Source organism: Pezoporus occidentalis, unplaced genomic scaffold (genome assembly GCF_034315485.1).
Source record: "Pezoporus occidentalis ecotype Australia unplaced genomic scaffold, CSIRO_AGI_Poc_V1 ctg15, whole genome shotgun sequence".
Taxonomy (NCBI): Eukaryota; Metazoa; Chordata; class Aves; order Psittaciformes; family Psittacidae; genus Pezoporus; species Pezoporus occidentalis.
Window position 1 is genome coordinate 299,362 of NW_026913316.1, and position 25,008 is coordinate 324,369.

General features: G+C 42.2%; 1 protein-coding gene across 3 annotated transcripts; it reads right to left on the reverse strand.

Annotated features, from left to right (window-relative positions):
* Nucleotides 1–140: 140 nt before the first annotated feature.
* Nucleotides 141–23,910, reverse strand: OTULINL (OTU deubiquitinase with linear linkage specificity like). Of its 3 annotated transcripts, none has more exons than XM_062610801.1 (8): nt 23,691–23,910; nt 8,205–8,364; nt 8,065–8,096; nt 7,874–7,965; nt 6,056–6,205; nt 5,168–5,296; nt 3,488–3,760; nt 141–2,354 (listed from the first exon to the last, which is right to left on the reverse strand). In XM_062610801.1, the coding sequence occupies exons 1-8, from the start codon at nt 23,785–23,787 to the stop codon at nt 2,175–2,177; spliced, it is 1,113 nt and encodes a 370-aa protein (XP_062466785.1). In that variant the 5' UTR covers nt 23,788–23,910; the 3' UTR covers nt 141–2,174. The 3 variants fall into 3 exon arrangements, with proteins under 3 accessions (XP_062466785.1, XP_062466786.1, XP_062466787.1); XM_062610802.1 differs by lacking the exon at nt 23,691–23,910 and adding an exon at nt 20,460–20,568; XM_062610803.1 differs by lacking the exon at nt 23,691–23,910 and adding an exon at nt 19,991–20,097.
* Between the last annotated feature and the right edge of the window lie 1,098 nt (nt 23,911–25,008).

Here is a 25,008-nt window from a genome sequence, read left to right on the forward strand (position 1 = left end):
CCAGCTAGCACTACAGTCAGTGAGGAAAACCAGACCGCTGTAAAGACCCACCCTGGCTGACTGCCATTGCCTTCCACTGACAAGGCAGAGAGCCCAAAATGACCTAGTTCAGATGCAAATATCCAAACTGGCGAGATAAATTCCACTGTCTGTGTTAGATCTTTATTAACCCCCACTATTAGTATGCTCAAGATTACAAAAACATACATTTTGACAATTTAACACTTTCAGCTGTAATGCTTTTGTATTCTTATTAATAAATAATATGCAAACCATTAAAAAGCCCACTATAAAAAATACATCCTTTTTTTTTGCATATCTGCTTGTACCAAAACAAGAATAAAATATAGCCAAGTTTATCCATAGCTGTGAATGTTACTGTTGATGCAAAATAAATAGCAATACCCTACTCTCAGGTATTAAAACATTTCCCCATGCAGAGCAGAACCAAATCTAAAGACAAATTATTTCATTCAATGAAAAAAAAAAGGCTTTTTTTAATAAATAAAGTATTTCATATGCAGGTTTTGATGAGATGAAGTTATTAACGATATCAAGCCTTCTTAATTAAAAGCTACAAATTACTGAACAAAACTGAACATAAAAACTTTCAGGAAACAAACCCATCACAATACAGAACTCAGGTGTTTGTGTTTATAAATATATATATATACACATGCATACAGGTAAGAGGACTGTAAGGGATAAAATTGCTTTCCTTTACCCAAAGGAACCAAGCACTCTCCATGCACGCCAAGCATTACCATTTAGTTACCTCATACAACTGCTTTAGCTCCTGCAGAATCTGTTTATGTTTTTGTTACTGGCTTGTATTTTTTTCTGCGTGAATTGTAAAGTAAACCTTCCTATCCTTATCTCTAGGATAAGGAAAAAGGGAATTTCCATTTCTTAATAAACCCCCCCTTTCTTTAATACACCCATGTGCCTATAGGATTGAAAGCTTTTCACAAATATTTTATTAGATATGCTGTATTATTTTCATATTTCTTCAAATTAAGGTCCCTTATTTTTTAAATAATCAAAACACAATTGATTCTTTTAGAAAAGAGACGTGAACAAAATGTACCTGTATTAAGGTAAATCTCATTTACCTCTCTCAGGCACACTTCCTTCAAACGCTGAGGTCGAAGTTGAAGATAGCCATTTTACGCAAGGAGATTGAGATAGAGAATAAAACATGCATACGCACACTGCTGAATTCAAATAATGCATAAAAATGAGTATTTTCTGAAAATGCAGTGTTTGTGAATGCTTTCTCACATGAACTGCAAAGGAAATCTTGGCAGGTAATGTTGAAATCAGCCCTGAAAGGATTTACAAGTTGACAAAAACCATAGGCAGTTACCAGGTCTAACTCTATTACATGCTATGTTTTAATTAATACTGCCCTGTTCAGCTCTGAGAAAGCTTATGTACTTTCCTCAGTTACAAAGTAGATCTTCTGTTCATCTGGCACAGCATTCTTGAGTGTGTTGAGAGTTTCCCCCTGTGTAAGACTTCTTCACTTTCAGGTATCAGCCCTAAGTGCAGACAGCTGAATTTCACATTTCTGAAATCAATACAGCCTGCAGCTGCTTGCTCTGCCCATCCCTGGAGGGAGCATTCCAACAACAGGAAAGCCAAATGGGATGAGAAGGAGTTACTCAAAGGCCCCACTTTACATCCTCCTATCCTAGTTAGCCCCAAGTCAATGCAGGATTAATAGCCTGGAGTATACACTGCAGATCCCAGGAGTTGCTTCCTCTGTGATTCATGCTCCCTAGCTAGAGACAGACAAGGGAAAGGCAGTAATTGCTTTAGGAATTAGAGTTTAACCCATCCAGAGATGTCAGAGTAAACCTTCAGGCTAGCAATAGAAGCCCCAGCATTACCTTTGCCGTCTTTGTCATGCAGTCCAATCTTTTTTGTCTGACAACCCTCAAATACAAGACTTTTTCCCCCAGACAGTATAGCAACATATTTTATACGTTTTATAGCTGGCTGATGATGAATTGAGCTGCAACACTAAAGAAAAATGTTTACACAATAAACCCATCAATCATTTTGTAATAATTAACGAGCATTCTCAAAATCTTACTGCTACTGATTAGGAACATAATTCACTGGAACTGGTCACTCACTATATTATACAAAGGGAATAAGTCACTGGTCCTTCATGTTTGGAAAACGGGGATGTGATAGTAGCGGTCATCCTCAGTCAGGAGAGAAATCTCATTCCATTCCCTTCGGTATTCATCTGGATAGTTTACTTGAAATTCCTCAGTATTAAACCTATGCAGTCTGTAAACTCTAATCTTTAGTTCAAGTAAGTATCCAAGAAGACACAGTTCAACCTAAAGATGAAAGAAGTCTGTAAGACATCTATTTCTACACATAGAAAACTAAACCAAAGATAATCCAAGCTAAAGTTTAAAAACAGTAGACAAGGAATAAAAGGGGTCATTTTGTAAGTGGAGTAAGAAAATACAAAAGTTTGAGGGTATTCTCAATGTTCCAACGGTCCTTCCACTGCTGTTTTCCGTGCAGAGGGTATTCGGATTAATGCTTCACACTTGGGCAACAGCCCTCCTTCACCTGGCAAAATACATAACCTGCTTCCACAGCCAGCTCCTGCAGCTTAGTAGGGAGCAAGAAGGGACTAGCGATTATTAAAAGATAGATACACCTTGAAAAATGGGAAGCCTGCCACCTTGTGATCACTTTCTACATGAGAGAAATTTAACAGTAAAAGTTAAAAATGTCCTTGTACTTCATGTATATGAAACTTGAGAACTGGCATCTCCATTGACACTTCTTGCAAAGAATTGCTTAATCTGAAAAAATGCTTTGGAAAAACCTCATATCCTTGGGCATAGCCAGACAGAGGAACTTGTTATAATCAAACTGCTCCTGAAGGTGACTGCAACGTGTAACCATTAACTTGATAACTGTAATTGACTGTAAAAACTAATTTCACCCACTGGAACCTGAAACTATTTGCATAGTGGCAGTGTGGAGCTTATGTGGCAGTACTTAACTCCTCGCTACATATAAAATTAGGTGAACAGTTAATAGAGCTCTCATTACCTACTCTTAACAGACATTAGATTTAACAAGAACTAAAGATAGGGACAAAAATAAAGCAATAATAGAGCATTTGGCATGGTGGAGCAGATAGAAAAAGTGAAACAACAGGACAAACCTGAATAATCTGAAATTATTTTACACATCAAAAATATCATTGCTGTGAATGATGTCTCAGTGATAGCCTAAAGCATTTCAAAAGTCGTCCACCCCATTTTACTCTACTACAGTCTTTTTTCTGAAAGGTAAATGAGCATCCTCAATCAATTTCCCTACATTCCCATTCCCTCCACCCCACCCTCCCAGAAAACAGTGGCCAACAATCCTGGATGATGTATGATATATTCACCTAATCACAGAGATAGGGTAGGTTTTGTGATTTATTTTTCGTTTACATCATTACCTGGTCTAGGCAAAGAGAGTCACCTATGGAGTTCAGATGATTCATCATGAAACTCAAAGGGTCAGATGAAGAATCACGAGCAAAGAGAAGGCTAAAGAGGCTGTGTATGGGTTCTTCCCTGTTCTTTATCTTCTCACAGGCTTCCACAACTTCATAAAGCATGATGAATTTTATGGCCTCATACATTTTGTGCTCCTTGCTCTCATCAGAAAAGAGTGTGTTACAGATGTTTCCTCTTTCTTCGTGATCCTTAGTAGCAATTATTTCAATCCACTGGAAAGCAAACAAAAGAATATTAGTCTAATTAGTAAGGCTTATTTTAATATGAAGAATTCCAAAACAGGAAAAAATGCCAGTCTGTATTATACCATTGTTGTGGCCAAATGATGGTGCAAATATGCAGGTTGGTCTTTCAGATCCATGGACCAATCTGAAACCTTACACATTTCAGTTTCCATTTATCCAGCTGAACCTATTCGTTACAGACAGTTCCAAGCATATAGATACTGATATTCTATGAGAAAGCAAATGTAATCCCCCTATACAAAAGTGCCCCACCACCACTGTAGAAAATCCAGGTATTACCGTCAGTAAAGAGTCTGAAAAGAGCATAACCACCAAAAGAACCTCAGGAAGTTACAGAGAATCTGTGTGGGTGCATCCAACACACACACCAAGCCATAAAGCAAAGGGTAGGTGAAGTGATGACTCCTGCCCTGTTTTTTAACTTACAGTTTCCAAAATTCAGTGATTTTCCTCTATAGTACCATTTATATTAGAATCATGAAATCAACTGTGTTGGAAAAGATCTTTAAGATCATAAAGCTATCCTAGCTTGAATTCTTAAGTGCTGAGCCAAATTTCAGAAGTGTGTCAGTTAGAAGGAACCTATACAAACTGGATAAGCCATCCAGAATGGTATTATGAACTGTACATATTTGTTATGTTATTAGTGTGTTCTGCTTCATGAGGTCAAGGTAAGTTGGCTGCACAAGAAGGGACATGACAAAGACATGTAAGGAACATGAATGCAATGAGAATTTCTCTTTCTCCTCAGAGAGCTCCTGAGCTCTCTGTGGCTCTAGAGGGGTCAAAAAAGCCAGTGCTTTCATCCAGAAAATGGACCTTCCAGGAGACAATTTTGGGCTGGGTACCAAATCAGAAAGCTTAAAGCATCCAGTCCTGAACACAGTGCCTGAAAAGAATCATCTGGAACTACCGAGAGGTTTTTTGGGGCCACAATAATAGATGATGCTCAGTGACTGGGATTGAGATGAATTTCATTTAATTCTATGCATGTATCATTTCTATGTTGAAGTGGCAACAAACTGTGAATTTCAACTAAAAAAATAAAACTTACCCATGAATACTAAATTGAGAAACCGATCCCCCCATCTCCTCAGGCATTCCTGAAGACTTTCCTTACAGCTTAAACATAAGAACAAGTTAGGGAGGCTGGCCTCCCTAACTTGCAGGGGGACCCTGAGTACTTAGCCTAGTGGAATCCCGAAAGCTGGATTCCCGTGTAGGAGAGGGGATGGCCTTCCAAGTATCTCAGGTCTCTAAACCTGAGGAGAAGGATGACTGTCATAGGAATATGTAACCAGGAGCAGTTCCCTAACTCTCTCTTAACCCATCTCTCATTGTTTTTTTCCTCCCAACCATTTCCTAAATACTCACGTTTGTCTTTAATGTCTCCATGCATTTGCGCAATTTACCAAAGGCATTAGGACCTGTGTATCTTTCTGGCCCAAAACTGTATTGCTGAATCCAGTTGCAACCTTGAGAATACAACAGCTTTTCAGGGAGCTGGGAAAAAAAAAAAAACAAGGGCAAGCAACTTATAACCATAACAAGAAGCAGAATATAAAGTTATATCAACTTGTCTACACACATTTTAATTTACAATGTGGTTCTATCCTCTGATTGCACAGTTCAATCAACAAAGTGTTAAGAAGGAGGCTCCGTTTGACTGCCAAGTCCTTCAGAAACTTTTAAAACAGGGCTAACAAAAAAAGAAGAAAATATGCTCTCAGCAAAATATATAACCTATGCTTTGGAAAAGCTGGATGCATCCAGATTTGGTATTTAGGTATTTAGGATTACAGACATCTTCCACTTTGCACAGTTACCCCAACAGGCAGTAGCTATAGCTCCCCACCTCCTGGGCTCCTGGAGCCCAGAGCAGGAATCATGCTGCTTCAGCAACATGCTCAGCAGCTCACATGTCTTTGGGAGTCACAGGACTTCGCACGGAGGCAAATGTGGAGGATTCAAATATCCTTTTGTGATAATGGAGTGACATCTAGCAGAATGGCAGTAACATTTATCCATCCAATGTTTATTTATTTTCCTTCTTACATTTACACCCATGTTCACAATGGTTATGTTCAGGTCAGGGACACTTTTTCCTTTAAGTGGAGTTCAAAAAGTTTGAAAATTTTCTCTTTAAATTCTGATGATTCTCCTCTACATCCATAGCTGACATGTCAGTTTTCACACTGAACAAAGCTTCCTTCTTCAGTACAAGGTTACTTGAATCATATTCACTTATGAAACGATTTTTACCTTTAATATATCTCTCTCCCTCATCCATGATGGAAAAGGTATGCCTTGGCTGAATATCTGAAAAAGCACTGCTCTTAGTACACAATAGTTATCCCTCTTGACTTGTCGCAGGTATTTGATATGACAGCTCCAAAACAATTCTTCATATGCCTAGAAGAAGACACCCCCCCAAAAAAAAAAAAGTAATAAAAATTTTAAATCTTGGACAAAACCCATGTTGATTTGAGTCCAATTCCAACTACTCATAAGAGGAGCTAGGGGGATGAGAGGGTGTATTTGTAAGCTTTATATACACACAGATGTTCCAACACCATGGTTTTTGTAAATACCTTAAACTGGCACTGTCCCCTAAGGGTCATTCTGAACTCTCTCCAAACCCAATGACTTGCTCCAGTCTCTGCACCGTTGCTAGTGTAAACCTTCACATGGTCAAACAAATCAGAGCAGGTCTGGAAAGACTTCTTTGCCATAATAGCTTTAACCTGGTTAATTATTTTGTGTTGGCTAATTTTTAACTTACAGTTTCCAAAAGTTTGGCTATCTTTTGTTATTTGCTCCTCCAAATCACTTTGGGCCTTGTGTGCTGTTCTGGGTACTTTTGGCATTGCTGTATTCCTCATTTATTGTGGAAAAGTTGCATGCTTCCTCCATTCATCATTCAGATGCAACTTCCACTTTCTGAAAAATATCTTCTTTTTTCTCTCATAACTCCCTTGTGCTGCTGTTTGTTTAGCTGTATCAGCTTCCTTTTACCCTTTCTTAAGTCCTTGGTGTACATTTGCTCTGTGATTCCAATACCATGACCTAAATCTATATATATCTGTCAAATGCACTGACAATAAATACTCAAGTCTCTTAGCTTCTTTTTAACATGCTTCCTTGGTTTTATGTAGTTTCCCTTTTTGAAGGTGGATGCAAGTATAATAACTTTTTTTTGCTTTGCTGTTTGTGCAAGGATGTTGAACACAAGTACGTGCTGCCTCCTGTTCCAGAGAACAACAGAAATTGGAAAGCAACATTTAAATGGCAGATCCTGTGCACTACTCAGAACAAACAAAGGCAAGGGTGGCTTCCTTTCCTAAAGGCTCCTTGAAGGGCTGATCCATGAAACAGTGGTGGGCATCACCTTGAAGTTCAACCTCACAGCCGTTGCCAGTGCTACATGGCCAGTTGGTGTCTCCCATTACTGTTGCATCTCCTGCCCCTTCTTCGTTTTTGATCACTCTCAGCATATAACAGAGAGTGTTCCCACCATCATGAGATAATCAGCAATACGGACCTGGTGCTACATTTATCCTGTGCTCATCTGAAATGCCACACCATGAGGATAGTAGGATATAATGTCACAGTTAATTAGCTGATTGACAGGGTGTAAACTTGCTTTAACAGATACACTACCATCAGTATAGCTACTGTAGCTAGAAGTTTTTTGGGAAAAGTAAAAATCCAGCCCATGTTCTTTGAACCTACTTTGTTGACTAAGGCTTAACACAGCTGAAACAGAGAGCCATAAAACGTGTTGCTCCTGGAGGCCTGTCCCTATTACAAGTTAGGATACCATAGTGCTGCTCTAACTTAAAGCACTGATCAAGGACCTTTGGAGGGCACTGCTGCTCCCCCCATGATCCCTGCCACTCTGCCTCCAGTAATGGCCGCCAATAGCCACCAATTTAGATCTGTGTTCATGCTGTTTCTTTCGCTTTCCTTTTGACCAGCCAGTGTAATGGACTCTGGTAGCTGCTTGTGCTGGGAGTGCTATTCCTTTCCCAGGTACTACTTCTCCCCATCTTCATGCAGAGATTAAAATTCAACTCTTACCTCCCTCATATGTTTGGCCTGCTGTGTTTCTCCTTTCCATTCTCTCACACTATACCCAAGTAGATCAACTTCTGTCAGCACACTGAGATTCCCTAAATCAAGATTAATTCATAGATTAGTTACCTTCTGCTCTGCATCTAAAGGGTAGTTGGGGGGGATAAATGAATATGGAGTGACAAGAAAAAGATTACTTATGAGTTTTCTCTGAAGGTAGTTGCTCCACCTGAAATCCGAATGATAAAACAGGTGTCAAAGAGGAGTTGTCAAAAGTCAGTATTTACTGAAATAAGCAACAGCATGGAAGATTAAAGTCTGTGTAACAAAAACCTACCGTTTCAGTAGCTGTGCTAAAAAGCTGTATAGCCTTCTGCAGTACCAAATGACAGTAACGAGGAAAGACATGCTTAGCATTAGCTGCACTTTCACTTTTTGCCACAGGAGGCACAAGGATTGCTTGGTGGCTGTTGTCCAGGACTGCACCTCATGCCTTCCTAAAACAGGGATTAAAGGAGAGGAAAAAAGCTTGTGACTGTTTTGCAATATTTTTTTCTATTTGTTTTCTTACAAAAAAAGAATAATTATCCAAATACAATACTGCTCCAAATGAAACAGAAAACATGAAATGAAAAAAGCAAGTATTATTTTTATATACATTATATGTTTAATTTTTCAAGTCTCTAGGGTTTTGGGTGCACATGGTTCACCTTTCCAGGCTTTCCTCCACTTAGTGAAGGCTAGATATATAGTTACAATGGAGTCACAGGAGGACTGATACCAAAGCAACTGTTCTGTAACAGGGTGTGCTGATCCAGAGACCTGTACCGTCATTACTTTGTCACTAAGACAAGGTTTCAAGGACCACGGATTCCTGGGAATTGTAGTTTATAAACGGGCCATATAAAGCAATACTAGCTGAGTTAACATCATACAACTATGCAGGGAATTAAAGGAATGTTCCTGCCTCAATTTACGTTAAGTTTAAGATCAGTTTAAAACCTCTGAAAGCTTCTCCCTGGGGATTTGGTAGAAAGCTCAGGAAACCATCAAAAAGAGGGTGCACTCTCACTGTTCCTCACAGACATAAACAGGATGCGTTTCTGTCGCTCTCTTGGCATGACAGGCAGGGTTAGGGAGGCTTTGGTTGTCTTTTGTTGATAAGAAAACCTACAGTTGAGAAAGGGCCTGGAGACTGAATAGTTGACAATGGCAGTATCTGCTTCTTAAATGAGAAATCTACCCTCTGGCTGCAATTTGAGTATAGGAAATTCCCAGAGTCGATGATCCGCAGCTGCTCTATTATTAACTTATTTATTGATTTAGTACAAAACTTTAAGAGAACTTAACTTTTTATGAAGGCATCCCCAGAGAAGGCCAAAAAGATCCTTCTCTAGAGAGGTCCACAAAGGGACTTATTCATTCAGCGTAGTTTTATGTCAGTTGAACTTCTGCCCCCACTGGCTTTAACAGGAAATTTAAGAGTGGCTAAAGTTTTCCAAGGAAGTTAAGCCCATGCACTGTGGACAACTATCCAGTCAAACAGTTACATATGAATCCCAACCCTGGCAACGAGATAAACAGCTACGCACATGCTTTTTACAAGCACTATTGCATATATACAGAGCACTGCTGATATTTGGCCTTTTCCAGTATTCTGTTGTTTGAAGAAGGTTTATTGCAGGATGTCATGTACAAGTTCTCCGGAGGCAAGACCCACATCTCTCCCACAAACAAAAGGCAGGTTAAGAGCTGTAAATGAAAAGGTGTTAAGAAACTTTAAAGAAGGAATCATAGAAGCTTTTGGGGTGCTAGTTCCCGTTTACACAACACCCATATGCTGTGAACAGCCAAGATGATGAACAGGTCTTCTGTTAGCTTCTATTCACAGGCTGAAATAACATGTGCGTACCTGGCATGACTGGGGGTTACACCTGCATGTACTGAGTAGTTACTGAAAATGCATACACATTACTCAAAATGATTTTATGGTCCCTCTTTTGATTTTGCACAAACTGGGACTATAAAAAAGTGAGCTGGTCCATCTGTTAAAATGACATACTTCACTTTACAAAGTACCAGAAATACATGTGAATGCAAAATTTCTTCCTTTACCAATTTTACAGGCAAAAGATGAGAGATCTGCACCAGCTTTTAAGCTGAATCAAACAATCTTTGGAAAAAAAGCTCTTGCTGGTATTAATACTGAAAAAAACCTACTGGAGTCCAACAAACAAACCCCCTTTCAAGGTAAATAGTTAATAGGTCACAAGCAACTGGTCTTCAAGGAGCACTGGGAAGCACTGGCTTACTGATTTCAATCAAAACCACAAATCAATGTCAGAGAACATGAGATAACCAAATACTGTTCATCCATTTTTATTTAATATAGGGGATTTATAAATAGGTATTTCCCCAGTAAAGATGGGAAATCCTGCAAACAAGCAATTTTGAATGTTTTTGCTACACTTGTATTACATTACCGCATGACCTGGACTTCATAATCTTTCCCTCCTGTCATGGGAAAGCTGATGCTTAAACAGCACTTTGTGACTCACTTACTACTTTCAGTGCTGATGTCACACTTAGAAATGGAATTACATTTTTTTATTCAAGTAAATGACATTCAGAAATAACAGTTGAATGGCAAAGTGCTGCTGGTAAAAATACATCACAAACAAGACATGAATTAAAGAAGAGGGCAGTTTAAAATAGATCTTTCCACCCCCTCCCTGCCCCCTCCAAAATCCTTCAGAAACCGAAGAGCAATTAAATTAATAACACACAGTGGGGGGACTAAATTAAACCCACAGATTTTTAAACCAAATCCGTTCCCTGGGACACAGACAGGGTTTATCCTGCTCCTCAGGAGACAGTGGCAACCAGCCTGTGCTGCAGCCAGCTGCTGGGCTCACAGCTTTCTGAAGGCTGACCACAAGCATCACTGTAAGGATAGGGAGGCACTGCTCTTCTCCATGCAGGGGAACAGAGCCCTGGGACTTCCAACATAGCTCTTAGCAGGTATTTGAATGAACTGAGGTTTAACAGAGCTGCAGTAGGAGCTGATACAAAAAAGTAGGAACAGTGTTTATCTTTCAATACAAGTAGTACACCATGTTTTCTTTTCATGCCACATCAACTTCCTGCTACTGCCAAACCTTAAGCTTTTACCGCCCCCCTGAAGAGACGTGCAGAAGAAGAACAAGAAAAAAAACCCCAAACAAACATAAAACAAACAACCAAATAAAAAAAGAACCAGAAAAACATGGATAAGAGACATCTGCAACATCTGCTTCTTTCACAAGTGACTCAAGAAGAGTCTCTAAAGGATTAGCTCCACATTTGCCTTCCTCACAACTTCTTTGGAGGCTGCCAGCTTAAAAACGCGTAACTGATGAAATGTAAAAGTGTAAGAGACCAGCCTGGGAACGAGCAGGCAGCACTGGAGGCAGCACTGGAGCACGATCCAATATTCCAGCATGTCTGGCACATTCACCCTTTTACTTATTTCCTCCCTCCCTTAAGAAGGCTATCGGGAAGATAGCAGAGTGCCTTAAAAGCTGACTGCATAACTTCTTTCCAGGACATTCCGCTTTGCAGTCTTCTTGGTACTGAAAGCAGGACATAGTACTTGTTACCATAAAGTGGCCAAATTTCATACTTCTGTCATACAACATTGTATTCCTAGTTCCCAAAAAGGAGGTATAGCTTCCTTCAAAAAGAGAGACAGAATTTGGGATCCCTCTGTTCCAACCCTTCTGCTGCCTACTTGTAGCCCTCCTTTTCCCTCCTCTCTTGGATCCAGATCTAGGAAGAGAAACCCCTCAACTGAGAGATGCAAAGCTTGGCATGGAGGTCCAAGTCCGCCTGCATTCAGCATGTGCTTGCAGAGCCATCTTCACAGTTGCACATCACTTTTTTTACAGACTATGTAGTATCAGTACCAAGGTATATTATGGAATAGGCTAAGTCCCTTTTTTAAGGGAAAAAAGCAAACTTATCCTTATAGCGCAGGCATCAGAACAGATGCACACATGTGCACATGCATCTCAACTGACTGAGCCAAGAGGGAGATAGACAAAAAGCTATTAATGATACGAATTCAATACCTGCAGTAGATTACATCCCGTAACAGTTTAGAAGAGAGAGGTGTAACTTCTTAAGTAGTGCCAAACAATTACAGAGTGGTCGATTTCCCAGTTTATTATCAGCACCTCACCTGACTTTTAAAAAATCAAAACTACTGGAAACAGATCAAACCCATACTAAGATATTCAGTGGGAAGCACTGCTTAATTCAGTAACTGTTTCATTACAAAACCTTTCCTTTTCCGAGCAAAGCAATGACAACTTGTTAAGCAAACATTCTTCACCTATTCTAACAGAACAACTACAGATGAGGATCTCTACTTGGTATAAGAGGAAAAAGAGAATCATTTGCAGGCAAAGATGGTAATCATCAGTGACTTAGCAAAAGTTCAACCATGCCTGCTGATCAGATCTCAACTCCAAAAAAATAACAAAACAGGATCCCAGCCCCAAGCTGTAACTAGAATCATGCAATTACGTAGAAAATGGAGTAGTTTAAGTAACACTGAGGCACATCAATTCCAAGAAAGGCTTTATTTACACAACTATCCTGCGTAGGAGTCCCAAGTGCTCTCTCAGCCCTTGTTCTCTTTCTGCAAAGATGTTTCAGGAAAAACAGAGCAGAAAGGTTGGCAGCCTTCTTTGGACTCCCTGATCATCAACAGGTCCTAAGTTGCTGGTGTTAATATATCTATCCAGTTATGACACTTACTTATTCCTACCCTGTAGCAACAAGCATAATGCATTCTTACCTACTGTGTGCTTAGCTAAAATATAACCTATTGATTACAGTTACCTTTACAAAACTCATTTCATCTATATAATCAAGATATTAATACATGCTCTAGCCTGCACATACCATTTTCCTTCTCTCTGAACATCTACAAGAACAAAAGGAAAGCTCAGTTCTTGATTTCCTGTGTAATTCAGCTTCCTTTTTAAGGCACTGAGTGCTCCATCCAGGACCTTCAGATGAATAAAGCTCAGCTACATTCCATTTATGTAAGAAAAAACATGAGAGAAGCCTTCAAAGAATTTACAGTCCAGAGAAATACATGAAAATAATTTCCTGCAATAAAACTCAAGTATCTTTTCAGAGCTTATTCCTAAGTATAAGTAAAAAAGTAATAATCTCCTTTTAAAGAAGGAGCATCTGAAATTTCTGCTAATGTGATGATTTTTTTTAAATGTGGAAAGAAAACCCATCCTCATGCAGAATTACTATTTAATGCCTGCACACTTCAAACAGAACTTACATAAAGGCAGTAAACCTATCACTTGAAGGAAGCCCACTCTAAGGACTCTTATTATGCCTGCTGCTGAATTGCACACTGAGTTACCCCTAAAGTCACTCATAGTTGTTTCTGGTTTATCCATTTACAAACACAACTCACAAAATGCCTCCTCCCCTCCCCACCCGCCCCTGGTTTTTGTTTTTCTTTTTTCCAGTACTGAATCCAAACTGACAGAGTAAAGGAAACATTTTCCTCCTAAACATCTTCTTACACTAAAGTTTAGCTGATAGGCTAAGTCTTATAAATACCTTGGGTTCTTCTGTTGATTTATCTAGATAGCTGAAGCCAGATTTGTCTAGATAACTGCAGAAAAAAGGTTGAAGACTTAGCAATAAGAAGCCCCACAACTGTACATGAGGAGAGATCAAGGAAGAGGGAATGTCAACAAAAACCCATATGGGAAAAATCTCAATGTGAGTAGCATAGAAGAAAACAAGCTGCTTATTGGAGTCCCCTAGCAGTGCTCCTGGACAAAACAGCCAGTGGATAGCCTAGGTGACTCCCATTCAGCTCATCCCTAAAGAGTGGTTTGACACCTTGAAGTGTCCTTTGCCTGAAGGACACCAGAGGGGAAAGCAGCAAGAAGCGCCAGTCACTTTGGTAGGCACACACAGGAGGACAGTCCAAAGAATTTTAAGTTTCTTACCTGTTGATAAACAGTTATCCCAAGTGACGGCCGGAAAACCAGCATCATCAAGTAACCCATGACAAACAAAATATCAACTTATCTGAGCTTGTCTACTGTCTAAGTAGCATCAGTCACAGATGTTGATTCTTACAGGCACTGCAGACATCTGCCATCAGGTAAAGACCCTGCTCTGAAAGCCAGACAGCTTTGACTAGGTTCCATCTGTGTATCACATCATTCCCATCTCCATACAGGGTCTGACTGCTGTACCTTCATAACACAGATTTTATATTTATCTTCATAGCACAGTCCTCTCCAAAAGTGCACCAGACTCTGAGTTCAGGCTGTGCACAGTTGTGTGTTTTTCATACAGAATAATAATAAGTTTGCCGATGGCACCGAGCTGCGTGGTTCAGTTGATACCCTGGAGGGAAGGAATGCCATCCAGAGGGACCTTGACATGCTTGCGAGGCGGGCTGGTGCCAACCTCATGAAGTTTAACCATGTCAATTACAAGGTCCTACACCTGGGTCAGAGCAATCCCAGGCACAGCTACAGGTAGGGCAGAGAAGAGATTCAGAGCAGCCCTGTGGAGAAGGACTTGGGGGTGCTGGTCAATGAGAAAGTGAACATGAGCTGACTTCAGTGTGTACTTGCAGCCCGGAAAGCCAACTGTATCCTGGGCTGCATCAAAAAGAGCGTGACCAGCAGGTCGAAGGAGGTGATCCTGCCCCTCTACTCTGCTCTTGTGAGACCTCACCTGGAGCATTGTGGGCAGTTCTGGTGTCCTCAACATAAAAAGGGCATGGAACTGTTGGAACAAGGCCAGAGGGGGGACACGAGGATGATCAGGGGACTGGAGCACCTCCCGTATGAAGACAGGGTGAGGAATTGGGGCTGTTCAGCCTTGAGAAGAGAAGCTGCGTGGAGACCTCAGAGCAGCCTTCCAGTATCTGAAGGGGGCCTACAGGGATGCTGGGGAGGGACTCTTCATTAGGGACTGTAGTGATAGGACAAGGGGTAATGGGTTAAAACTTAAACAGGGGAAGTTTAGATTGGACATAAGAAGGAAATCCTTTCCTGTTAGGGAGGTGAGGCACTGGAATGGGTTGCCCAGGGAAGTTGTGAATGCTCCATCCCTGGCAGTGTTCAAGACCAGGTTGGACGAGGCCTTGGGTGATATGATTTAGCGTAAGGTGTCCCTGCCCATGGCAGGGGAGTTAGAACTAGATGATCTTAAGGTCCTTTCCAACCCTAATTATTCTATGATTCTATGATTCTATAACATATAATTTAAGATTAATAATGCAAATAATTCACATCTCCTGGTGGTGTGTCATATCACAAAGCCTGTACCTTTCTACTAGGCATGAGCAGAAGTTATTCCAGTTGCTTTACTTGCTTGCTTGGGAGTTTTACTTGTCTCTCTCCATCTTTCCAAGACACATTAGAAGCAGAAAGGAAAGGCAACAGAAAACAAAATGTCAAAGCCATCACTCTGAATGCAAATGACAGAAATGGGTCTTGCATCTCTTTCCCCCTGCCACTCAGTGTCCAGCCCAATGAAAGGCAAAATGTCAGCTTTATTCTGCAGAGCTAACGGAAGCATCTGGGCTGTTTAAACCCTGCTCTCTCTTAATCTTTTAAAGGGCAACAGTTTCAAAATGGCATTTATTTAATTTGCTCACACACATAGGAGTCCTCTGCCTTTTTTAAGAATACCACACGCTTCTTGCACAAAACCTTAAGCACAAAAGGCAGGCTGAAGGGTAAAACTGACTGCATCAAGGTAACTTAAATGTTAGTTACCATCACTCAGTCATAGCTTGTACAAACATTTAATGAAAAATGTGATTCAAGAACCCATGTGGAAGCTCTCTGCTTGTAAAAACACAGTATTATTAACACTAATGCACGTCTGGTATTGTTACAGACCTTTTGATGCCAAGAGAAGCTTCAAGTGAAGCACTCTGGACATCGGTCTCAGGGACCAAGAGACTGTAGTTCCTTGACAACTCTACTTGCACAAACTGCACAGTTATGTGGCAAGGTCTACATAAGACACAAATTATGCAGCCCTGTAAAATACAATAATATGGTAAAATAAGTGTAACACTGCTTATTGAGCTCTTCTTGAGGGGCTGGCATGTGGCAGGGGCACAGCTTAGTATCGCTTGTAAACTAAGAAAATTAAATACAGACTACTGTACAGTCTCTAGCCTTGAAAGTCAGCAGTGTCATTTTTAAAGCTCTACAGTGACATGAAATCCCCTGTGTATAAGGCCTCAGCCTTTGGCAAGTATATCACAGATGAAATTCATGTGCAGGAAGTGACACGAAATGAAACCAGAACTGGAGACCAGTGAAGACATCCGCAGGTTGCTCCCAGACAAAAGCAATAGGCACATGCACAGCATGGAGCTGTGCTCAGAGCAGAACTGGGGGACACTGGAAGGACATCTCTTTGTCACACAGACAGACCTGAAACCAGTATTTAAGTTTTCACAAAGACTGATTTTGCACAAACTCATCATTTAAAAACTTTGCCAGCATCTTCCCAGTGGCAGTTGATTTGTGAGCAGTGGCAAGCACCTTGCCATGATGCTACTTTGCTGCACAGACCCTAGGGCAGACCTGATGACAGTTGAAGCCCTACTCACACATCATATCAAGGCACTAATTTGACGCTAAGGTACTTATTTCCCACTTTCATAGCACCGTTCACCCATGCTGGAAACAAATTATAAACATTCAAAAAAATATGGAAAACCTTGGTAACATATTATGGACAAGGAACCTGAGATGGGATCTTGCCTGAGACTACGTGCAGAGCTAGTGACAGGACTAGAGACTGAGCATGTACAGTCACATCATCCTGTATTTTCAGCCCTCTACCTTAGCATGATGTGGTTCAAAGAAGACAACACAACTCTTCTGTTCAGTCCATAGCCGCCTCCTCAGGGAAGTGTTTGTCGAAAGAAAAGTGTGGGCAGCACAAGCTGACTTGCTAGCCACATCCCTCTTCATGGATGTGTGGTGTAAGTGATGACATAAGGACAGGGGCTAGAGACACACTCCCTCTGTCAGAAGCATCCAATGCCTCCACACAGGCTATAGAAAAACCCCAAGGTTGTGGATCTTGAGGATGCCAAAAACGTACGGTATCACTCTTCAGCAGTGAAAAAATGGGAAGAAGCTGCAAAGACAGTATAAGGCTGAAACGAAACTGAAAGCTGATGAGTTAAGAATTTTTCAGAAATGCATGCAGCATTTTCGTAGTATTTTACAACATGTTTGCCTTCACTGGAGCCTTCTCAAGAGTGGAAAGTAACACCCTTAGCTCCTTTTTTCCCCTCACATATTCTGGGTCAAAACTTTGAGATGGTTTTATATGATCAGGCAACTGATAGGCCACCATGAGTTATACCATTCAAGGGAAAAAAAACAAAACTTACAACAAACCAAATTTTGTGTTATGCAAGCTATACTCTCTCTAGCACCCAAGAACCTGTGCAAGATCCCTAGCTACAAACTGTGCGCTTAAAACTGTACTTGGCTGATTTTACATTGCTGTGGCTGTATCAGGCAAGTCCTGACATTCTTTCATCATAAACTACTGACATTTTAGTTAGTAAATATCTCTCCATCTTTCTGGAAGGTACAGCGTTGTCATGTCTGATCCCCAGTGTTGCAACCATGTACAGAAGAGCTGGTGTCTGCCATGCTGGGAATCCCAGCAACAGAGCACATCGGAAAAGTCCCCCATTACTGCTATGTGTGGCACCACACCAGCTCAATCAACCCAGGACTGCAAAAAGGATGCCCTGTGTCCACTGTTCTTTCCCAAATTCCTCCAAATCAGAAAACAGATCCTAAAGTGATTCAGAGTCAGATGTCAGATAGCAACTCAGATTAACACTTGACTTTAAAGAGCACTCTAACTCCTTTAGAGCTCAGAATGCCTGAATAAAAACATCATTAGAATAGGACTAATGTGACGCAAGGGTAATTAAAAAATAAAATTCACAGCCTAAACCAAGAGAAAATTACAAAGCTCCATAAGGTAGATGTTATGCAATTCTAATCACACCCACAAATTAGTCATCATAATCATACAACCTTTTGACTCCTGAGCACTGGTTATTCCCTTGTGTTTTCTAAATAACCATACGCATCACCCTAGTGTAGTTTGTCACCATGACTCTCACAGTTCAGCTGCACAAGGTCAGAAGGTACAGCACAGAGTTCATTTCTAAAATCTCAGACTCATTTGCCTGGGTAATCATCCAAGGCTGATCATTTTCAGACACTGAACTGAAGAAAAAAACCTGCAGACATTACTGAAAAACCCTTTAACATTTGTTTTCATGTCCTTAGTAGATAGGATGCAAGGATTTAACCTGGAAGCTGTATCTAAGAAACAAGGTGGACAGAAAGTCCTGATGCTGAACTGGAAATACACACCATCTAGTCAGGCAACCCGGTCCAAAAAGCTAAACAAAATGAAAACCCTTACATCCCAATGGCAAAAAACTATCAGAGCCACATATCTTTTTTTTTCTTTTTCTTTTTTTCAGGACTCCACACCCAAATGCAGATACTCATCCATAAAAGCACTTATATTTAATGGGCTGTTTTTTCTCTTCAATATCAATTTTAACACCCTTCACCTGGTAGTATTGTGTAGAGATATGCAAAATTGCAGCTTTTGCTCTTACTATATGGTGCCCCTTTCGATGTAGAATTAAAATATTTGTCCAGCAGTAAAGAAATTAAATTCTTAAAGGAGCAAACTTCAGTGACTACAGAGAAGCCTTCTGAGCCTTAAAACCAAAATGGGTCATTTCTTCCTGTTTCACACGCTTTACCTCTTTGTTTCATCACTTGCAGAAACTGGAGTGTGCCAAAGGACGAAAGTGGGAATAACTGTACCTGCATATACCAGTAATAGAGCAGTTAGGACCACACTAGCTTAAAACTCACTCACTAAATACCACAGAAATCTCATTCTTTCTCCACTGAAGAAAATGAAGGTACAAACTGAGCACAGTTTGTACAGCTCCTCCAAAAGGCAAACCATTCAGTATGAAAGTCAGTGCTAAACGAGAGCTGGGCTAATAACTATCAAAACAGCAATGTATCCTAAAATGTAAAACAGAAAAGCAAGTTGGCAGGGTATGGTACCTTCAATCTAAAAGACCACCGTGACACATCATAGTACTGTTTAGGCTGGAAAAGACCTTTAAGATCACCAGGTCCAGCCATTAACCTAGCACTGCCAAGTCCACCACTCAACCATGTCCCTAAGCACCACATCTACACATCTTTTAAATACCTCCATGGACAGTGACTCAACCCCTTCTCTGGGCAGCCTGTTCTAGTGCTTGACAACCCTTTTGGCGGAGAAATTGTTCCTAATGTCTAGTCTAAAACTCCCCTGGTGCAGCTTCAGGCTGTTACCTCTTGTCCTGTCACTTGTTACTTGGAAGAAGAGACTGACCCACACCTCACTACAACCTCCTTTCAGGTAGGTCCCCTGAAAGCACTCTCCTCTCCAGACTAAACAGTCCCAGTTTCCCCAGTTGTTTATCATAAGACTTTTTCTCCAGAACCTTCACCATCTCTGTTGCCCTTCTCTGGACCCACTCCAGCACCTCAATGTCTCTCTCAGCAGTGAGGGGCCCAGAACTGAACACAGGATTCGAGGTGCAGCCTCACCAGTGCCAAGTACAGGGGGATGATCACTGCCCTGGCCCTGCTGGCCACACTGTTTCTGACACAGGCCAGGATGCTGTTGGCCTTCTTGGCTGCCTGGGCACAAGCTGGCTCATGTTCAGCCATGCATGACACAGAACTACATGTAACTGTACCGGCCAGCAGATCAGAAGAGGTGCACATCCATCTTCCTAAGTTTCCATAATTATGTGCTCATTTCTAGTCCATTTTTCCTAAACCTTTACCTATCAGATGGGGAGGGGAACCAGTCGGCAACATTTAAATTCGGGGAAAAAACTAAAACAAAACTAAAACAAAACAACAAATCACCCAACAAAACAAAACAAAACAAAAACAAAAACCCAACCGAAAGCATAGCAACCCCCCAAAGGCACACCTGATGTGAAAGCGGCAAGAGCTGTTGTTTTAAGTTCACAACGGTCCCCACGTCCCTTAGAGCTACCAGCGCAGAGCGCTCAGAATACACCAGCTCATAAAGCAAACCCCACCCCAAACACGTCCCGCTCCTCCCGGAGGACCTGCCCACCCCTCCGGTCTCTCCCCGGACACCTCCCGGGGCCGCTCCCGCCTCCCGCAGCAGCCTCGGCCCCGCAGGTCAGGTGCGCTCCGGACCGGCCGAGCCGCCGCCGCACCCCAGGGGACGGTGCAGGGGAACGGGGAGTTGTGGGAGGCTGAGCCCGGTCCTCCCCGCCGCGGGGACCTGCGGAGCAGCAGCTTTGCGGGAAAACGGCCCCAAAACAGGCAAGTGGAAAACAAAAAGTAAAGCAGCAACAAACGAACCCAAACCCTCCCCTCGACCGCGGGAACCCTGCGGGCACCCGACCAGTCCCCGCTCCGCGCCTCACCCGCTCCGCCGCTCCCCGCTTCTGCCTCCCCGGGGATAAACCTCGGCTACAGACGCAACGCCGGCACCGCCCGGGGCGGGGATCCCGCGGGGCCGCCCCCCCCCGCCCCCGATCCTCCCGTCCGGGGCCAGTCCCGGCACCCCGGGGCGCTGCCACTGCCGGCGGCACCAGCCGAGCTCCGCTGCGGCCCCGGCACCGGGTGCTGACAGGACCGAGTAAAGCCGGGGTGGGAGGGTACCTCAGACAGCGTGGTGGTCGCGGACCCCGTTTCGGGGAGGAAGGCCGACCCTCGGCACCCATCTCTGCTGACGGTGACTACCTTCAGTCAGTCCGGTTGCATTCAGCTCAAGAAACAAGTGGAGTTCTCCATTTCCGCAGCAGTCCCCGCGGCTCCTCTGTCAGTCAGATACAATTCGTACTTCGGTGTCACAGTTATTTTACATTTTACAGCAGCAGTTCCCTTAATGGAGACCAACATCACCATCATCTGTTTGAAATCTATCCATGAAATCTCAATACAACTTATGACTGCAAAGTTGCTGTGTTTTTTCTCCTATCATCGAATGATGATTTCCTCACTGATTCACTCATTATTAATATAATGAAGTCCACTTGTACAAAAGGAAATTCACCCTTGCCAGGTACCCCCCCATATAGCAGTCTTCCAGGTGTAATTTGCCCTGGCTGTATGTAGAGAATTTGCATAGACTGCGGTAATTTATTTTCTGGTTACATATTAAGGAACAAATTTTTTCCATCTCCCTAGGGACTTTGCGGGAAAAACAGAAGGGAATTGTAATGGTCTGAACAAGTGACGCAAACATAAGTCTTCTACAGAGTTACAAGCGGTTTGCTCCAGTTCAGAGCCAGGACAAATTTACAGGGTTGTTTTGTTACGTTTTGTTTGCTTTTTTTTTTTTCTAAAATGTAAAATACTAAAATGGTTTGAGATAGAAAATCAACACTTTTTGTGAACAGTGAAGAGATTCCTTCTATCTGTCACAAACACAGATCGTTTCTCCATCTATCTCAGTTAATCAGGGCAAGGAGCAAAATAGGCAAAACCCATGAAACATCGGTGTCCCAAATACTCACTTAGGTGCACTCGCAGAAAGGCACAAACACACTTATTCAAGCAAAGGAAAATCTAGGCTTAAAATATGGCTAAAAATAGCAAAAGTAAATAGTTGGCTTAAGAAGTCTGAAGCTGTCAGTTATGTAGTGCTGTGTGCTGCTCCACTGAAAAATCCATTTTGGAATTTTGTGCCATTTCTACACCTGCAGCATCAGCTGGCTGGTGCTTGCTTTTTGGACATGCATTTTGCAGCTTAACGCAGATGTGTCTCAGGAGGGCAGTTGGGAGATGCTGTTAGGATACAGATCACACAGCATCCACCTGCAAAGGCTCCAAGATAGCTGGGATTTGTTTCTGAGCCACATCTTTCCTGCAGCTGTCACATACTTCAGCTTCCCTTCCTAGCTTCCTTCTTGCCTTGGCCAAGCCAGTGTTGGTGCCACTTGATAGTTTAGATTTCCAGCCAACACCAGATTTGCCTCAGTCTGCCTTCTCTAACCCATGTTCAGATCTGAGGATTTAATAGGTGATTTCTTTGTGCAGACAGGCCTGAAAGTTAATGTTTATCTGGTTGCTGACTCACTAGAGAAGAGAGATGAAACATGCTTAGTTCAAACACTGCAGATCAACCCCCGTATCCATGAGTCCTTCCCACTTCCCACTTCTGTGCATTCTTCGCAGGAAATTTATTCAGCACTTCAGCGCGATACAGAGAATAGCTTATGCCCATCTGCACGTGCTATTGCTGGGAATAAGCTCTAGCAATCAATCAAGCAGGTATAACTTACTTGAAACTGCTTGAGGTCCATATGCTTTTTCTTCCTCCATAAGTTCTTTCTGGACCTCTTCCCTGAGCCAGTTACGGAGAGCTCTCTACTACCTTTTCCCATTTGTGGGCTTTGGCAGGAGAATGTTGTCTCACCTCCTTCAAGTTGCTGAGACAGGACAGCTTTTACCTGCCTCCCTCCTCTGCAAGCCTCTCCTTGACCTGGGATGCAGGCAGCTCTGGTGAGTTTGAGCCAGGTAACATGCAAGCCTCCCACATCCTGTGTTGGATTGGTATGGTGTGCCATTCCTGTTGGCTGAATATGAGTTAGGATAATTCTAAGGAGAGCAAGCAAGGTCTAGGTCTGAGTCTGGGTCTAGGTCTGTGTTGGGATCAACTTCAAAAAGGGGAATAGCAGTTCACTGGAAGGCAGTTTCTGTTACAGACTGTGCAGAAGTGGAAACATGCTGCTATGAGGGTTCAGAAAGTGTGAACTTCCCCTAAATATCTTGGGAAACAATATAGGGATCCAGAAAAAGCCTTACTTGGAGCATGCATTCAGTATGTTTCTGCAGAAGTAATGCCTCCCCTGTGTCGCCTCCAAGTAGGCAGCAGCTCCATGGGGACAAGGGGAGAGCTCCAGGGAGCTCCGACTGGAAGCAGCCCAAGTTTGATTCTCTTCCTCTAGACTTTCTGGTCATGGCATTTTGCAAATGTTTGTGATGCTCAGACAAGGCTGGTGGCAAACTTCTACTGCTTAGGGATATTTATGATATTTCCTTCTGTTTAGGGGAACATTATGAACTTGCCCATGACATGAACCTCCAGGTTTTTTCTGCAGGTTATGGCATCTCCAAGCAGCAGGCATGACTGTGACTATCTCCACTTGCGCCCACAAGAGACTGCATAGCTATTACAGCAAAAGCTTATTCTGAAAGCTGTGCTAAGCAAGTGTGAAGACATTTTAACCATCTCTGTTTAATCCACAGATCAAACCATCAGCAGAAGCAACTGCTACATTCTTGCTCCCGTCTGCAGGTCAGTGTCAGGATCATAGCCACATCCCAAAAAACACAAACAATTCAAAAAGAGCATGAAAAGGGTCTGCTGAAACAAAGGCAACAGCAATCCAAGCCAGTAAAAGCAGGAAACCTAACTCTCCTAGAACTAGTGAGAGCTTCACCTTTCCTTTTTTTCAAGTCTATTATTAACAGTCAGGAAACATTTCCCTGTTTATCATCATTTATTACTACTTCCAAGGGCAGGTATGGTCCAACACACAGGTAAGAATAGTGCCTGTGCAGCTGTGATCTGCAATACAGGAGCTTTCTATACCTGATCACCAGCCTGGTGAAATGCCAAAATTTAGAGCACAGGTGTACGAACTTACCAACACTCCTCTTGGAGCGGTTAATTCTGCTTCGTTTTTCTTGCTCAGTGCACAGGTCTCTGTCCTTGCTCGCTTTTCTGTCGTGTCGCCTCTGCATCTCCTCTCTGGAAGATCCCCCCACAGCTGGAGTTTGCTCCCCTGAGTTCTTTTGCTGGGGGTAGAAAGAGTCTCTACAGACTTTGCACGTCTTCACAGATCAACAAGCTGTGAAAGGATCTGGCTTCCTGTTTCATTTCCGTTGAAGTTTTCGAAGTCACACAGGCTGTGTGTGCTTCTCCATATCCAAGCCGCAAGAGGAAAAACCCAGAGAATCGAGCACAACTCAGCTATTTGTAAAGGCCGCACTGCTGCCTCCTCATTCCACATCTTCTAAGTTGGCTGAGGACGGGAGACTGCAAGGTGATTTTCGAACTGTGATGTACCCATGTGGTGGTCTCTGTCTTAGCAGTAGTGCTCAGAGAGTCACAACCTCTTCTTTTCAACTCCAATGCCATGCTTGATCGCTGAGTAGTTAACATTACTTCTCATGCGATCAGTGTGCTTGCTGTAGAAGCACTCTGGCTGTGAAGTGGAAACGGATGGTCCACATAATCATCCCTTCTCTATTAAGACATGGGTCATGCTATGTAAAAGTGAAGTTAACGCTGACATGATTAAATCACTTGATAGATATGGCATTTTTAATAAAACCACGCAGAGGGTGCTTCAGGGGATACTTTTCTTTCCCTCCTCACTCATTGTTTTAAGTTAGATGAGACCAGTCTAAAGCTACTAATTGCTTCTTAATTACACCATTGGAAGATATAGCCCAATACCATAATTTTGCAGTTAAATCTTACTGAGCTACAAGTTAAAGCTTACTAAATGCAGTCTCCCACTCTGAAAATATCTACAGGTTCTTGTTTCAGAGACAGAAACAACCATTTGCCCTGCCAGATTCCTCTTCTGTTGACTGCTGCTCCGCTTTACAGATGGATTTAAAAAAAAAAAAAAAAAAAAAAAGAAACAGAAAAGAATTGCTGAAGTTTATTCGATTACTGACTCACATTTCCTCTTTTGCTGGAATGCAGATTTCCCTTTCCACATCACAGTATCACACAGTATGCTAGAGATTGGAAGGGACCTCGAAAGATCATCTAGTCCAATCCCCCTGCCGGAGCAGGAACACCTAGATAATGTTACACAGGAATGTGTCCAGGTGGGTTTTGAATGTCTCCAACATCTTCTGCTACATCTTCAGGGCATGGTGAAAATGCTGGGACATCTGAATACTGTGTGGCAGGGATCTAGGAACTTGGAAGAGTTTTTGAAAGTGATG